This window comes from Schistocerca gregaria, chromosome 1 (genome assembly GCF_023897955.1).
Source record: "Schistocerca gregaria isolate iqSchGreg1 chromosome 1, iqSchGreg1.2, whole genome shotgun sequence".
Lineage (NCBI taxonomy): Eukaryota > Metazoa > Arthropoda > Insecta > Orthoptera > Acrididae > Schistocerca > Schistocerca gregaria.
Genome location: NC_064920.1, coordinates 319532609 through 319549296, shown reverse-complemented (window position 1 = coordinate 319549296; position 16688 = coordinate 319532609). Strand labels below are relative to the sequence as shown.

Sequence of the window (16688 nt, the reverse complement as noted above, 5' to 3'; positions counted from 1 at the left end):
TTGATCACCTCTTAGGCATATATTATTCGTTTCTTCTCTCAGTAGTTCATTAAAATTCGCTGTTTCAGTGTTAAACTATAAATCACAGTTGCCAATGTAATTGGGAGAAACCGTCTTCAATCCCACTTCCTTGCGTCTCCTCTACAGCGCCTGATTATAGTTACTGGAAGTCGCATGCACTCACATTCATCAACCTATGTTCGGCAATATTTCCAGAGAACATAGTCTCATGTTGCTACAAAAGATGCAACTCTATTTATTTCACTTTAATTTTCAGACGCCTCTATCTGAATCTGATAATATTTCTTGTTCCCTCGCGAACCGCCCTCTTCAAGAGCGGCGACCGGTTCATTTACTTTCATACTGCTGTGCCTCTTAACCAACACCATGATAGTCGTATTATCATGATTGTATAATTTTGCCACTTGTTTGTATACAGGGCGTTACAAAAAGGTACGGCCAAACTTTCAGGAAACATTCCTCACACACAAATAAAAAAAGATGTTATGTGGACATGTGTCCGGAAACGCTTAATTTCCATGTTAGAGCTCACTTTAGTTTCGTCCACCTACCCTCAGTGGAGCACGTTATCATGATTTCATACGGATACTCTACCTGTGCTGCTAGAACATGTGCCTTTACAAGTACGACACAACATGTGGTTCATGTACGATGGAGCTCTTGCACATTTCAGTCGAAGTGTTCGTACGCTTCTTCAAAAAATGGTTCAAATGGCTCTGAGCACTATGGGACTCAACTGCTGTGGTCATTAGTCCCCTAGAACTTAGAACTACTTAAACCTAACTAACCTAAGGACATCACACACATCCATGCCCGAGGCAGGATTCGAACCTGCGACCGTAGCAGTCGCACGGTTCCGAACTGCGCGCCTAGAACCGCGAGACCACCGCGGCCGGCGTACGCTTCTCAACAACAGATTCGGTGACCGATGGATTGATAGAGGCAGACCAATTACGTGGCCTCCACGCTCTCCTGGCCTCAACCCTCTTGACTTTCATTTATGGGGGCATTTGAAAGCTCTTGTCTACGCAACTCCGATACCAAATGTAGAGACTCTTCGTGCTCGTATTGTGGACGGCTGTGATACAATACGCCATTCTCCAGGGCTGCATCAGCGCATCACGGATTCCATGCGACGGAGGGTGGATGCATGTATCCTCGCTAACGGAGGACATTTTGAACGTTTCCTGTAACAAAGTGTTTGAAGTCACGCTGGTAAGTTTTGTTGCTGTGAGTTTCCATTCCATGATTAATGTGATTTGAAGAGAAGTAATAAAATGAGCTCTAACATAGAAAGTAAGCTTTTCCGGACACATGTCCACATAACATATTTTCTTTCTTTGTGTGTGAGGAATGTTTCCTGATAGTTTGGCCGTACCTTTTCGTAACACCCTGTATAATTTGACAGTAATCATTAGTGTCCATTCCTTTACCTTTGTTTTACTTTCGTTGATGTTCATCCTATATCCTCCTTTCAAGCCAATGTCTATTCCGTACAACCGCTCCTCCAAGTCCTTTGCTGTCTCTGACAGAATTACAATGTCATCGGCAGACCGCAAAGTTTTTATTTCTATTCCCTGAACTTTAATTCCTACTAAAAAATTTTCTTTGGTTTCCTTTACTGGTTCTGCAATGTACAGATTGAATAACATTGGCGACACGCTACAACCCTGTCTCACTTCCATCCCAACCACTGCTTCCCTTTCATGCCCTTCGACTCTTAAGACGGCCGTCTGGTTTCTGTAGAAGATGTAAATGGCCTTTCGGTCCCTTGCTGTTCTGACACACCCCGATACAGAGTGTGTCCGACTGTCACCCTCAACAGATCTCTCACATAATGAAAACATTTGGTGATGGGTTGCCGAGATACTGGGGTGCGCCACCACTGTCCAGTTACTATAACTGATGAAATCTCGAACAGAGCTGAAGCAGCACGGAATGACGTAGCCGTCCCTATTATTGTACCTCAGTTCGATCGATATCCAACCAGGGTTGAGCCACTGTTACTCGCAAACGTATCAGCTCTGTGTACTAAATTTCGCACCCTGAAAATATCCCCAAACTATCTAAAAACTTAATCATGTATGCTTCCTACTAAATGTATAGACGCACAATACGTGCAATTTTGTTATTTGCTATTCTACCTGCTATTCCAATTGTAATGGCCATCGAAGGACCGTTTTTTGTATTCACGTAGCTACTATCCTGCTGCTTAGCAGACTTTCAGATGTATACACGGAGGTGACAGAAATGATAGGAGAGCGATATGCGCATATACAGATGGCGGTAGAATCGCGTACACAAGGTACAAAACAGCAGTGCATTGGCGGAGCTGTCATTTGTACTCTGCTGATTCCTGTGAAAAAGTTTACGACGTAATTATGGCCGCACGACGGGAATTAACAGACATTTAACGCGGAATGATAGTTGGAGCTAGACGCACGGAACATTCCACTACATAAATCGTTAGGGAAATCAATATTCCGAGATCCACATTGTCAACAGCGTGCGCGACAATACCACATTTCAGGCATTACCTCTCACCACACAACGCAGTGGCCATCGGCCTTCACTTAACGACCAAGAGCAGCGGCATTTGCGCAGAGTTCTCAGTGCTAATGGACAAGCAACACTGAGTGAAATGACAGCAGAAATCAGTGTGGGATATACGACGAACGTATCCGTAAAGACAGTGCGGCGATATTTGGCGTTTATGACACTTGGCAGCAGACGACCGACACGTGTGCCTTTGCTGACCAAACGACATCGCCTGCAGCGCCTCTCCTGGGCTCACGGCCATATCGGTTGGACACTAGACGACTAGAAAACCATGTCCTGGTCACATGGGTCCTGATTTCTGTTGGCAAGAGGTGACGTTAGGTTTCGAGAGTGGCGCAGAACACATCAAACCATGGACATAAGTTATGAACAAGGCACTGTGGAAGCTGGTGCTGGCTCTACAATGGTGTCGGTCCAACTGAACCGATCGTTGACTGTAAATGATTATGTCAAGCTATTTGGGGACCATTTGCAGCCATTCATGGGCTTCATATCCCAAAACACGATGGAAATTTTATGGATGACAAGCGACGTGTCACCGGGCTACAATTGTTAGCAACTGATTTGAAGAACTTTCTGGATAGTTCGAGCGAATGATTTGGCCACCCAAGATAGCACGACATGAATCCCATCGATCATTTATGGGACATAATCGAGAGGTCAGTTCGCGCACAGAATCCTACACCGGCAACACTTTCGCACTTATGAACGGCTATAGAGGCAGCATGGCTCAATATTTCTGCAGGGGACTTCTAACGACTTGTTGAGTCGATGGCACTTGCAGCTGATGCACTCCACCAGGGCCTTGTGACCTCGACTTGCTGCATTTCGCCGGCCAAGAGGTGGTCTGACACGATGTTATAAGGTATGACGTCAGTGCTGTCACCTCAGCGTAGTTAGCCCATTAGGTCAGAGGGAAGCAGTTCTCGAGGGACCGAACACAAACACCGTTCACGGCGGGTCACCGCGCCTGGCTGCATTGTACCGACGTCAGCAGTTTCCCCTTGCACGGCAGTTTGCAACCCGCTCTGCGTGCGCTTTGTACGGCGTCGAGCGCACGGGTTCAGTTTGAGTTGGGCTGAACGAGAGAACCAAGTTACGATTCCGTTCTAGCAGCGTTCACCCTACCAGTACCCGACACCACGCTGTGTCATCTCAAATACCATCTTCTGTGAGGCCGAGTCGACCAAACAGAAAAATGATACTTTCTTGGAACGGCAATATTTTGAAGTAAAAAATAAACTTATATTCCGACGTCGTTTTCTTTAACTCAGCGTATTTACCCCGAATGGATTCCATTCCTCAACTGTATTTCGTATGGTAGTTAGAATTCTCAGCTACGGCTGACCTCATCATTGGACTCATAACGTTCTTTCGAAGTTTGAATGCCTAAAACTTAAGAATGTGCAAATTTTAGTGAATAAGGAGAATATATATTAGAGTCATACAGCTGAGTTCCTTTTTCTAAAATATGCTTATCACCGCCTCGTCAAAAGAATTTATTTCACTTTTCCAGAAATCTTCTCGAGTAATATCAGTTCCAATCATCAAGAAGAGTTCCGTTAGTTTTGCCTTTTGTAAGGGCGCCCATAAGAGGAATCCCTTTTGCATCGTAGAAAGAAAAATTGACAAAAAAATAGGACTCTCGCAGATGAAATCGACTCCGTCGTTACCGGCGCAAGGTCACGGAATTCCACCCATTGTTGTCCACTGCTTTCATTCTTGTCGCACGAAGGAATGAGGATGATTGGGATTTATCGCCTCCATCAACGAATTAAGATGCATGGGGGTGAAAATCCGCTGACTCTTTTTGCGAGGAACCGTCTCGGAATCTGCCTGAATGAATTGACTGAAGCCTAAGTCTGAACGGCCGGATGAGAATTTTGACGCCTTCCTCTCATGTTCGCATCTGGTGACTTACCATAGCGCCACCTCGCCAGGTTTTATGGAGTGCAGAAGTCGACAGACATCTCAGTCACAAAAATGAAAAGTCGTTGCACAAAATCAGTTGGAATTTTTTTTAATGAATATACTGTAGAGAATTTTTGTCTCGCATCTGGCTTTGGTGAACATACAGTAAATGCAGCACCTAATTTGCGCAAGCTTTTCCATAGTTAAGTTTCTATGTCAAATGTAGCGTATCTCTGCAGTAGTCTATTTTACAACTGTATTTTTTTTTTTCGGCACCACATATCTTAACTGCTGGAGCTCAAGAAACAGACTCGTTATGAACCTTCAACTATGGACGAATCTCGTTAGCCGGCCGCGGTGGTCTCGTGGTTCTAGGCGCGCAGTCCCGAACCGTGCGACTGCTACGGTCGCAGGTTCGAATCCTGCCTCGGGCATGGATGTGTGTGATGTCCTTAGGTTAGTTAGGTTTAAGTAGTTCTATGTTCTAGGGGACTGATGACCACAGCAGTTGAATCCCATAGTGCTCAGAGCCATTTGAACCATTTTTTTTTAAATCTCGTTAGTGATAAACACTCCATGGGAAAGACACGGTATTCCAGTTTCTCCATTTGAATGAAACACACAGCTTTAAAAACTCGCGTAAACAAAATTATGCTAAGATAAAGTTCAATGTCAATCCTGTGCCACGCCTTACTTCGTATTAGGTATAGGACAAAATGTCTGGCCGCGCGGGATTAGCCGAGCGGTCTTTGGCGCTGCAGTCATGGACTGTGCGCCTGGTCCCGGCGGAGGTTCGAGTCCTCCCTCGGGCATGGGTGTGTGTGTTTGTCCTTAGGATAATTTAGGTTAAGCAGTGTGTAAGATTAGGGGCTGATGACCTCAGCAGTTAAGTCCCATAAAATTTCACACATTTTTACACAAAATGTCTACTTCCTACACCGGAACAAAGTACTACCGTTACCTGAAAACTGTACGAGCTCGTCCAGCTCTAATGTAAGGGAACGGAGTGATACTGTAAAAACAGCAATACACTGAACAGAAACACTGCACAGAGATTTATCTTCATTCACAGTTTAAGCGGGTTCATATGTTTCATGGTGTCTGTTATGTTCGTACAGTACATTGAGTAAACGCCAGCCGGAGTAGGATTTACGACGTGCTGAGTGATGAAAAACATATTTAGTCTAACCGTACCATTTAACGCACAGTTTACCACTAAATTACTACAACCCAGAGAAAACCAGCAAAAGCCGAATTCACGCCGGCGCTAAAAAACTGACACGCATGTCCCATCGCTCCCATTTTGCTACGAATTGGCGTTTTGATTCGATTGCGACAGCAGCAATACCAAATTATAAGCGTCTATAACAACTGTAATTATAATACTTGAGTAATTACCCATCAATAGGACACGACGCGTGAAGACTGAATCTATTGACACGTAGCGATCGAGACTCGATATATATTGTGAATGTAGATGTATTTCATTTGACTTTTTACTTCCATGTTCGGTGATATTTTCTGTGTGCTCTAGTATTAGGGACCCATGGTCTTTGAAGTTTAGTTACAATGTAGATGCCGGCCGTGGTGGTCTCGCGGTTCTAGGCGCGCAGTCCGGAACCGTGCGACTGCTACGGTCGCAGGTTCGAATCCTGCCTCGGGCATGGATGTGTGTGATGTCCTTAGGTTAGTTAGGTTTAAGTGGTTCTAAGTTCTAGGGGACTAATGACCACAGCAGTTGAGTCTCATAGTGCTGAGAACCATTTGAACCAATGTAGATGCATTTCATTTGACTTTTTACTTCCATGTTCGGTGATAATTTCTGTATGCTCTAGTATTAGGGACCCATGGTCTTTAAAGTTTAGTTACAATGCAGATGCATTTCATTTGACTTTTTACTTCCATTTACCTTTGTATCTGCCAAAAACTGGAAACGTCAACGTTATTTGTTTGGAAACAAAATATTCTTTTGATTTCTGCGTAGTAAATCACCGAAACTGGTAGCTCGATACAATCACACTTTGGAAACGGCTGAGAGGTGTTTGCTATGCTGAACAGCGGGACGTTCTGGGCGAGCGGTTCTAGGGGCTTCAGTCTGGAACCTCGCGACCGCTACGGTCGCAAGTTCGAATCCTGCCTCGGCCATGGATGTGTGTGTGATGTCCTTAGGTTATTTAGGTTTAAGTAGTTCTACGTTCTAGGGGACTGATGACCTCAGATTTGAAGTCCCATAGTGCTCAGAGCCATTTGAACCAATCATATACTGAACAGGTGACTCCCGCAATCATCTATGAAATGTACATACAGAGTTAAGAAATGTGGTACCGAACTATAAAATGACTGCATTTTTCTTGAAGACCGTACGCGTAATGGACGTCTCAACGTCTCAAAGATGCAATCAACATGAAGACACCGAAAAAAATCCTAAAATTGTGAACGATCGGCGCTTAACATTTATAAAATAGACTACTGCAGAGTTACACTAAATTTTACATGAAAAGTGAACAACGAAAGCCTGTGCAAATTACCTGTGCCAGTGCATGGAACAGATATTTGAATGTTGTGCAGGGGCAGTTGAATAAAGTGAAACAAAATTTCTAACGTTTGTTGTTTATAGATCCCCTAACTCTGACTTCAGAGCATTTCTGCTCAAGGTACAGAAGGTTCTTGATTAGCTTTACAGGAAGTACCAGAAATTAGTTATACGTGGTGACTTCATTATTGATTTTGTATGTGATGGTGTAAGAAAAAGAATGTTGGAAGATATAAATTGATAGATCTTATGCAGACTGCGCTTTTTCCATCTAGGGTGCAGGGGAACAGCAGCACAACCACAGACAATATTTTTATTCATTCTTCATTACTGTATGGGAATTCTGTCAATAAAAGGGTGAATAGCTTTTCAGGCCATGATGCACAAATTTGAACACGAAAAGGCTTTTGTACTCAAACAAATGTCACATATAATTACAAATTATGTAGGAACGTTAATTCAACGGCAATAGAGAGTGTTTTAAACCTCGTGAAAGAACAAGAGTGGCAGGATGTTTATAGTGCCAATAACATAGATGACAAATATAACGCTTTCCTTAACACATTTCTCATGCTCTTTGAGAGTTGTTTTCCATTAGAACGTTCTAAACGGGTACTAGCATTAAAAAGCAGCCTGAGTGGCTGACTGGTGGGATTAGGATATCATGTTGAACAAAGCGGGAATTGTGGCTACGTCTAACATTTTGACACAGTAGCCCATTACAGACTGTACTGTAATGTGCTTAAAAATATTATTAGAAAGGCAAAGAGCATGTGGTGCGCAAATAGAATGGCTAATTCGCAGAATAAAATTAAAACTATATGGTCAGTTGTGAAGGAAGTGTCTGGTCAGCAGCACAAGGTCGACGATATAAAGTCAGTCCGTAGTAAACATATTTTTGTTACTGATAAATCAGATATAAGTACAGCATTTAACCATCATTTTTCTGAGCATTGCTGTTGAATTACGTAAAAATTTAGTTTCTACAGGGAATCATGTAACTGTCTTGTGATACAGACAAGGAGGAGACTCAGTCAATAATTAAATCACTGAAGACTAAGGACTCTCATGGATATGATGAGGTGCCTAGCAGAACATTAACGTACTGTGCGACACATGTTAGCGGTGTTTGCTAAAGTTATTGAAAAGGCTATGTATGTAAGGATAGTTGACCATTTTATACCACACACTGTTTCCATCTGAGCTCTTGATATTCATACAAGTAGTTCTCTTTTCTCCAAAGGTCTCTTTAATTTTCCGGTAGGCATAATCTATCTTACCTCTAGTGAGATAAGCCTCTACATCCTTACACTTGTCCTCTAGCCATCCCTGCTTAGACTTTTTGCACTTACTGTCGATCTCGTTTTTGAGACGTTTGTATTCCTTTTTGACTGCTTCATTTATTGCATTTTTATGTTTTCTCCTTTCATCAATTAAATTCAATATTTCTTCTGTTACCCAAGGATTTCTATCAGCCTTCGTTTTTTTACCTACTTGATACTCTGCTTCCTTCCCTACTTCATCCCTCAGAGCTACCCATTCTTCTTCTACTGTATTTCTTTCCTCCATTCGTGTCAATTGTTCCCTTATGCTCTCCCTGAAACACAGTACAACCTCTGGTTTAGTCTGTTTATCGAGGTCCCACCTCCTTAAATTCCCACCTTTTTGCAGTTTCTTCAGTTTTAATCTACAGTTCATAACCAATAGATTGTGGTCAGAGTCCACATCTGCCTCTGGAAATGTCTTACAATTTAAAACCTGGTTCCTAAATCTCCGTCTTACCATTATGTAATCTATCTGATACCTTCTAGTATCTCCAGGATTCTTCCACGTATGCAACCTTCTTTTACGATTCTTGAACCAAGTGTTAGCTATGATTAAGTTATGCTCTGTGCAAAATTCTACCAGACGACTTCCTCTTTCATTTCTTACCCCCAATCCGTATTCACTTACTTTGTTTCCTTCTCTCCCTTTTCCTACTCTCGAATTCCAGTCACGCATGACTATTAAATTACTACTTGTGGTCAAATACAAGAGCACAACCTGCAGGCTTGGCTAGTATCTGCATTTACGTCCAGACACGCATTTCTTATTTTTTCGAACAATTGTACCAGGTAGTTACCCACGATGATTTTGATTTGTTGCATGTTTATAGAAAGAAAGCCGTGTCTCCGTTAACGACACTACGTCGTCGTTGCAGGGGCGAAGTCGTGCATCGACCGAGGATGCGAGCATTGACGGTGCTCGCGGTGGCGCTGGCGGCCGCTACGACGGGCCTCGCGTGGGGCGCGGAGCGTTGCTGTGGCGACGCCGAGCCGTGGCAGGGGCAGGCGCGCTCCAAGCGCAGCTTCAGCGCCTGGGGCGGCAAGCGCACCGGGCCCGACGGCGTTGCCGGCGCTGACGTCGACGACGGCTACGGCGACGGCGACGACCAGAAGAGGGCCTTCTCCAGCTGGGGCGGCAAGAGGGCGGCCGCCGGCTGGCAGGCGGAGGACAAGCGCTCCAAGCAGTCCTTCTACAGCTGGGGCGGCAAGCGCGGCGTCGGCGGGGACGCAGAAGCCGACGGCCAAGCCCCGGAAGACGCGGTCGAAAAGAAAAGGGGAGGGGTTAGGTTCTCCAGCTGGGGTGGCAAGAGGGATCCTTTCCAAGACGACGACGGTGGCGTGGAGGACCTCGCCGATAGCAAGAGGGCTTTCTCCAGCTGGGGAGGGAAGAGATTCGGCGACGGGGCGTCGGCCGCGGAGAAGCGCGCCTTCTCCAACTGGGGGGAGTCGCTGGCCAACCGCCGCCTCGACCTCTACAACTACAGGCCCGTGCAGCTCCGCAACGGCAACGGCCCGCCCTTCTTCCCCTGGGGTGGCTAATCGAGTTCCGCCCGGACGCTTCTCCTGCACCCCCTCTGCTTTTCGTTTCCAAAACGCACACGGAATGTGTAGCGTACCGATTGCTTTGTACCCTTGTGTGGAACAGAAACCGATATTCCATTGTTTGTGGCCGTCGGAGAAATGTAGTAATATTTGCATGTAATACATTGCAGTAATGTAGTAATACGTGAAAAAGTCAGCCAATAAAGACGTAAAATGTCACCCTTTCCGTTCATTGCATTCTTCCTACCACTGACCTAAACACAATCAACATTTTGTATCGTTTGAATATACAGCATGCAGTTTCCAAACTGAATTCCTTGTAAAAGACACAATTCACTTTCTCCAATTATTTGAATTTATTGGCTTTACCACCAATAATGGTTAATACTCTACAGCTTACAGAAAAAATAGCATGACTACACTGTCTATGGCAGTTTCTTCACGTGTCAGGTGTCAGCTATGATTCACGTGCCACTGTACGCAACATTCTTATTGAAAATTAACTAGATACACAGTACACATAAATGTTGACTTGCAAACTGAAGTTACTTTGTACTATAAATTCTATAATTAAACGCGAACACGTCGAAACTGAAACGTAAACACAACCTTATGAAAATCTAATTATATTAAATTTGTTACACTAAGGTTCTAGCGATAACATTTGATGAACTTGCATCACAACAAACGTCACGTCCTCCTACAGAATTCATTTTAATGCAACGAGCAGCGTGGATTTATCGGATGATTCCTCATCGGAATTCGAACCACTGATACCTCAATTTCTCAGAGAAGAAATTATTATTCTCGCTAAAAGTTGTATCCAGTTGCTCTTCTGCAGTATCTAGGCTGTTTCGTCATTTCTGATATATGCATAAATTCAATGTTTTGGAAATATACTTAAATTCAATGTTTTCTACCTTGCACCCATAATGGTATTCTAGGTTCCTATAATCTTAAAACTCTTATCAGAGAAATTTTTCTTATGCTCGGCACCATAAAATATTATCAGGCTCCACACTACATAGCACACGGACAGTATAAATTGTGATGTCTGATGTAGTATCTACAGTCATACATAAAAAAATTGGGTCTTGAAATTTTCTTCATGAATTATTGTTATAAGATGGTAACACAGGCGAAAACATTATTTCAGCATATATTTGTTTACACAACCACGATCATTTTCTTAAACACGAAATTGCATACGTCAATGGATTCAGAGTAACTACGCATGACTATAAGGTTTCGTAACCATAGCCCGCTTAAATAAAATTCTTGTGTCTTTCGGACCACATGATAATATAAAATAAAACTATCTCTCACAATAGTCAAAACGTTGGTCGTTTCAGTTTAAATTATAATATTTCAAATGACCTAAATAATTTTTTTTAATTTTTTGTATGCTCCCCTACAAACAGCAAGAAATACAGCAGCAATAAGGATTACTTTTTCTTTGAAGACCAACAATGAGGCTTATTTCCAGCTGAGAGAAAAGACGCAGAACGTAGCTTCAACACCTACGTAACACAGGGTGACTACTCAAACTTGAACAAAAGTTCCTTGAGAATTACAGGGGTGAGGAGGAAGATGGTGCCAAGAAGCTCCTCGTAAATTAATGGTGAGTGAAAGGCGGGGAGGGGGTATACTACAATAATGACCTTTCTTTCTTTCCTCTCATCTGAGGCATATTAGCCATAAACGAGTTTAACCAGATTTTAAACATACGACGGTAATCCCAAAAGTAAGGTCTCCTATTTTTTTATAAGTACATAGACCTCTTTATTTCTACAATGGTTTACGTCAGTTACAAGCTTGAACATTTAGCTATTTTTCGACATAATGTCCATTTCTCTCGATGCATTTTTGTAGACGCTGTGGCAGTTTTCGTATACCCATGTCATACCAGCTCGCCGCCATGTTGTTCAGAAAGTTATGAACCTCTTCTTTCATCTCGTCGTCGGAGCTGAGTAGCTGGAACCACAATTAACGCTGAGACTCTGAAAAAACTCAAACGGGCAATTGAGGACCGGAGAAGAGGAATGTTGAACAAGAGCGTACACATTCTCCATGACAACGCTCGCCCACACATCGCTCGGCAAACCGTTGCTCTCCTGCAACAGTTTCGTTGGAACATAATCATCCACCCACCCTATAGTTCTGACTCGGCGCCCAGTGACTATCACCTGTTACCTAGGTTAAAAGAACATTTGGCAGAAAACCGATTAAGCTCCGACGACGAGGTGAAAGAAGAGGTTCATAACTTTGACATGGACATACGAAAACTGCCACAGCGTCTACAAAAATGCATCGACAGAAATGGTGATCATGATGAAAAATATCTAAATGTTCAAGCTGTAAACATATCTAAACCACTGTAGAAATAAACAGGTCTATCGTTCAAAATGGCTCTGAGTACTATGGGACTTAACATCTGAGATCATCAGTCACCTAGAACTTAGAACTACTTAAACCTAACTAACCTAAGGACATCACACACTTCCATGCCCGAGGCAGGATTCGAACCCGCGACCGTAGCGGTCGCGCGGTTCCAGAAAACAGGTCTATGTACTTACAAAAAAATAGGAGAGCTTGCTTTTGGGATTACCATCGTAGATAATTTATGTGGAATAATATTCACATAATTAACACACTTTCAGATATTAAGTATTTTAAAATTTCAATGATGGGTTAAAAACATAAAATTTCCTGAGAGTTAATGAAATTGCAGAAATTCCCTCAGATTTCCCTGATTTTTCCAGGTAAAATGTAATTCTTGAAAATTCCAGGTTTTCCGGAAGTATCGCCGTTTTGTTAACCGTTTATGTATTAATATTACACGCGATAAAAGAAAGCAAAGACAGGCGTAAAATACGGGGGAAAAGCGTGTACTGTATACTCGTTTATCTGACTCCTTGCTGTCGCATAACGTAGTTGCTGAACGCGTCAGTTTCGGCTATCACTCGTCACATACTGTTTATGAGAGTGCATATGCAACAACACTCGCCAAGCGCAAACGTTAGTGATTCGGACGTATTACGCGATGACAATGTTGTCTCTGCATTAATGGATGTGTAACTGTGTAACTGCCGTGTGCCAAGAGCGCACTCTCTGCCGTCGCATTTGGAAAGTGTCATGATGTAACATAGTTCATCCATAACACGAAAGAGTTTTATGATAAAGTCCATTCTACTTTTGGAGAGTGCCGAAATACAACTAAAAAGCACTTACCAGGCGCCGGTCTTCACCCTGTTTTCTAGTCCACCTCCTCACGCACTTTTCTAGCTCTGAACAATACCGCGAAAGAATATACCAATAGATAAAGTGGTTGTCAAAAACAGCTTAATAAAAAACGTTTGTTGTCAGCAAAATTCGAGTTCAGTACTAACACATCACGTTATGAACAACCAGGCCACATTTCGAAGGCAAGGAAAGATGAAGTAACACCCTCTCTACAGAGAAAAAGCCAGTTCACGCAGTAGAAAAGTATAAATAAAATGTGACCTGAAACGAGAAAGACGGGAAAACAGCACAGCAAAGCGACATGCGGCTGCTTATTGCAGGTGAAGGCTAAAGTTGAAATTGTTTTCTTTTCCCTTTCTTGTTTAAAAAAATCTGTTCCAAAATGGATTTTTGAAAGACTCAGGTTGTCTTCATTAGAAATTTCTTTGACTGGAGTACATTTCACCACCACTAGTTACTTTTATTCCTCTTTTTAAACAAAATATAGGCCTGTTGCTGTAAGTGAAACGCGTCACGAAGCTATACTTTCCTGCTAAATGCGAATAGCCTTACACTCAAAACTGTTGTTTGCTGGCATGTGATAGTGAGAATTCCTATCGTTATGCTTCGTTATGGTGTCATTACTGGGCGCGAACATGTTTATTTGAGATCAGTGGTAGGGCCATGTCATGCCATAAGAACGCATAATGTACGGCATTCGTTACTCCACACCTTATCCAATATTTCCACCAACCATCCTCATGGACGCTGTTGTAGATCCCATTTATGTAATAAAATGGCTCTCCAAAAAACAACAGCTTTGCATAAGCCACATTTAAAATTAATGATAACTGGAGAAGCAGGTAGAGATGCTACCACGGCATTTGCCTCTCCAGTGAGGGTCTCTCTTTGCCAATTTTTGATGAATGACTCTCTATAAATTGCACAATGGGCCTTTCATAGACAAATTACGAGTGGGAAATGGACAAATGGGATACCAGGCTGATAATCGTGGGGTTTAGTTTTGCAAAGAAAGATGTAACTGCTTCAAAGTAATCAGAGTAATTAATAAAAACTTAATGAGTAATTTGACGGACAATTACACAGTGGGTATTTATCCGAATGTTCATAGTCAAACGAAGAGTCAAAATGGACAAAAGTGGTATCAAACTGGCCAGCGTGTGGTCTAGTATTGAAAAAAAGGTTTAATTATTTGAAAGTAATGACGGTAATTAAGAAAAACTTAATTCACTACTGAAGTATCATGAAGGGCATCTCTTCAAGGTCTAGCTATTTTGTGCATAAAAAGCTACACTGGTGTAGAAATTGTTGAATTCTTTCTTTCGTGTTGCAAAAATATAATAAACATCAAATGACTGCTTAAACTGAAACTTTTCCGACTTCTCTTAAGCTATAAACTGTTCATAATATAAGAATACCGACTGTTATATAAACCACCCCCCTCCCTTCCCATGAACCAGGACCTTGCCGTTGGTGGGGAGGCTTGCGTGCTTCAGCGATACAGATAGCCGTACCGTAGGTGCAACCACAACGGAGGGGTATCTGTTGAGAGGCCAGACAAACGTCTGGTTCCTGAAGAGGGGCAACAGCCTTTTCAGTAGTTGCACGGGCAACAAAAAAATGTTCAAATATGTGTGAAATCTTATGGGACTTAACTGCTAAGGTCATCAGTCCCTAAACTTACACACTGCTTAAGCTAAATTATCCTAAGGACAAACACACACACACACACACATGACCGACGGAGGACTCGAACCTCCGCCGGGACAAGCCGCACAGTCCATGACTGCAGCGCCTAAGACCGCTCGGCTAAATCCGAGCGGCGCAGGGGCAACAGTCTGGATGATTGACTGATCTGGCCTTGTAACACTAACCAAAACGGCCTTGCTGTGCTGGTACTGCGAACGGCTGAAAGCAAGGGGAAACTACACCCGTAATTTTTCCCGAGGGCATGCAGCTTTACTGCATGGTTTTACTTAGGTAAAATATTCCGGAGGTAAAATAGTGCCTCATTCGGATCTCAGGGCGGGGACTACTCAGGAGGACATTGTTATCAGGAGAAAGAAAACGGCGTTCTATGGATCGGAGCGTGGAATGTCAGATCCCTTAATCGGGCAGGTAGGTTCGAAAATTTAAAAAGGAAAATGGATAGGTTGAAGATAAATATAATGGGAATTAGTGAAGTTCGGTGGCAGGAGGAACAAGACTTCTTGTCAGGTGAATACAGGGTTATAAATACAAAATCAAATAGGAGTAATGCAGGAACAGGCTTAATAATGAATAGGATAACAGGAATGCGGGTAAGCTACTGCAAACAGCATAGTGAACGCATTATTGTGGCCAAGATAGATACGAAGCCCACGCCTACCACAGCAGTACAATCTCATATGCCAATTACCTCCACAGATGACGGAAACTCGATAGTAGGGAGAGGAAGAGAACCAAACGTAGTAGGCGAATAAGGAATGGGAGTAAAAAATGAAGGAGGAAACTGCCTGGTAGAATTTTGCACAGAGCATAACTTAATCATAGCTAACATTCGGTTCAAGATCCATGGAAGAAATCTAGAGAAACTGGAAGGTCTCAGATAGATTATATAATGGTAAGACAGAGATTCAGGAACCAGGTTTAAAATTTTAAGATATTTCCAGGGGTAGATGTGGACTCTGACCACAATCTATTGGTTATGAACTGTAGATTAAAACTGAAGAAACTGCGAAAAGGTGGGAATTTGAGGAGATGGGACCTGGATAAACTGAAAGAACCAGAGGTTATAGCGACTATCAGGGAGAGCACTAGGGAACGACTGACAAGAATGGGAGAGAGAAATACAGTAGAAGAAAAATGGGTAACTTTTAGAGATGAAATAGTGAAGGCAATAGCGGATCACGTAGGTAAAAAGACGAGGGCCAATAGAAATCCTTGAGTAATGGAAATATATTGAATTTAATTGATGAAAGGAGAAAATACAAAAATGCAGTAAATGAAGCAGGCAATAGGAATACAAACGTCTTAAAAATGAGATCGACAGGAAGTGCGAAATGGCTAAGCAGGGACAGCTAGAGGACAAATGTAATGATGTAGAGGCGCATGTCACTAGGGGTAAGATAGACACTGCCTACAGGAAAATTAAAGACACCTTTGGAGAAAAGAGAACCATTTGCATGAATGTCAAGAGCTCAGATGGAAATACAATACGCACAGAATCATTCAAACAATCATGCATGCTCCATGCATCAAGGGCTTGGATGGGAAACAAGTTTTAAGCGAAGAAGGGAAAGCAGAAAGGTGGAAGCAGTATATACGGGGTCTATACAAGGATGATGTTCTTGAGGACAGATATTATGGAAATGGAAGACAATGTAGATTAAGATGAAATAGGAGATACAATACTGCGTGAAGAGTTTGACAGACCACTGAAAGACTTATGACGAAACAATACCCCGGGAGTAGACAACATTCCACTAGAACAACTGACATCCTTGGGAGAGCTAGGCCTGACAAAACTCTGTCATCTGGTGAGCAAGATGTATGAGACAGGCGAAATACCCTCA

The 16688-nt window shown here is 42.7% G+C and overlaps 2 protein-coding genes across 11 annotated transcripts in view; one reads left to right on the top strand and one right to left on the bottom strand.

Annotated features, from left to right (window-relative positions):
* The window catches only part of LOC126343458 (uncharacterized), a 98516-nt gene extending 88406 nt beyond the window's left edge, over positions 1-10110 (top strand). The window contains exon 2 of one of the 2 annotated variants that reach the window (XM_050001939.1): positions 9225-10110. In XM_050001939.1, the coding sequence (XP_049857896.1) occupies positions 9250-9888 (639 nt within the window). In that variant the 5' untranslated portion in view covers positions 9225-9249 and the 3' untranslated portion in view covers positions 9889-10110. Of the gene's footprint in view, positions 1-9179 lie in introns of both variants that reach the window. The other variant, XM_050001940.1, reaches the window with a different exon arrangement.
* Positions 1-16688, bottom strand: part of LOC126343484 (COMM domain-containing protein 4-like) — a 492684-nt gene that overhangs the window by 361704 nt on the left and 114292 nt on the right. The gene's annotated exons all lie outside the window — the stretch shown is intronic.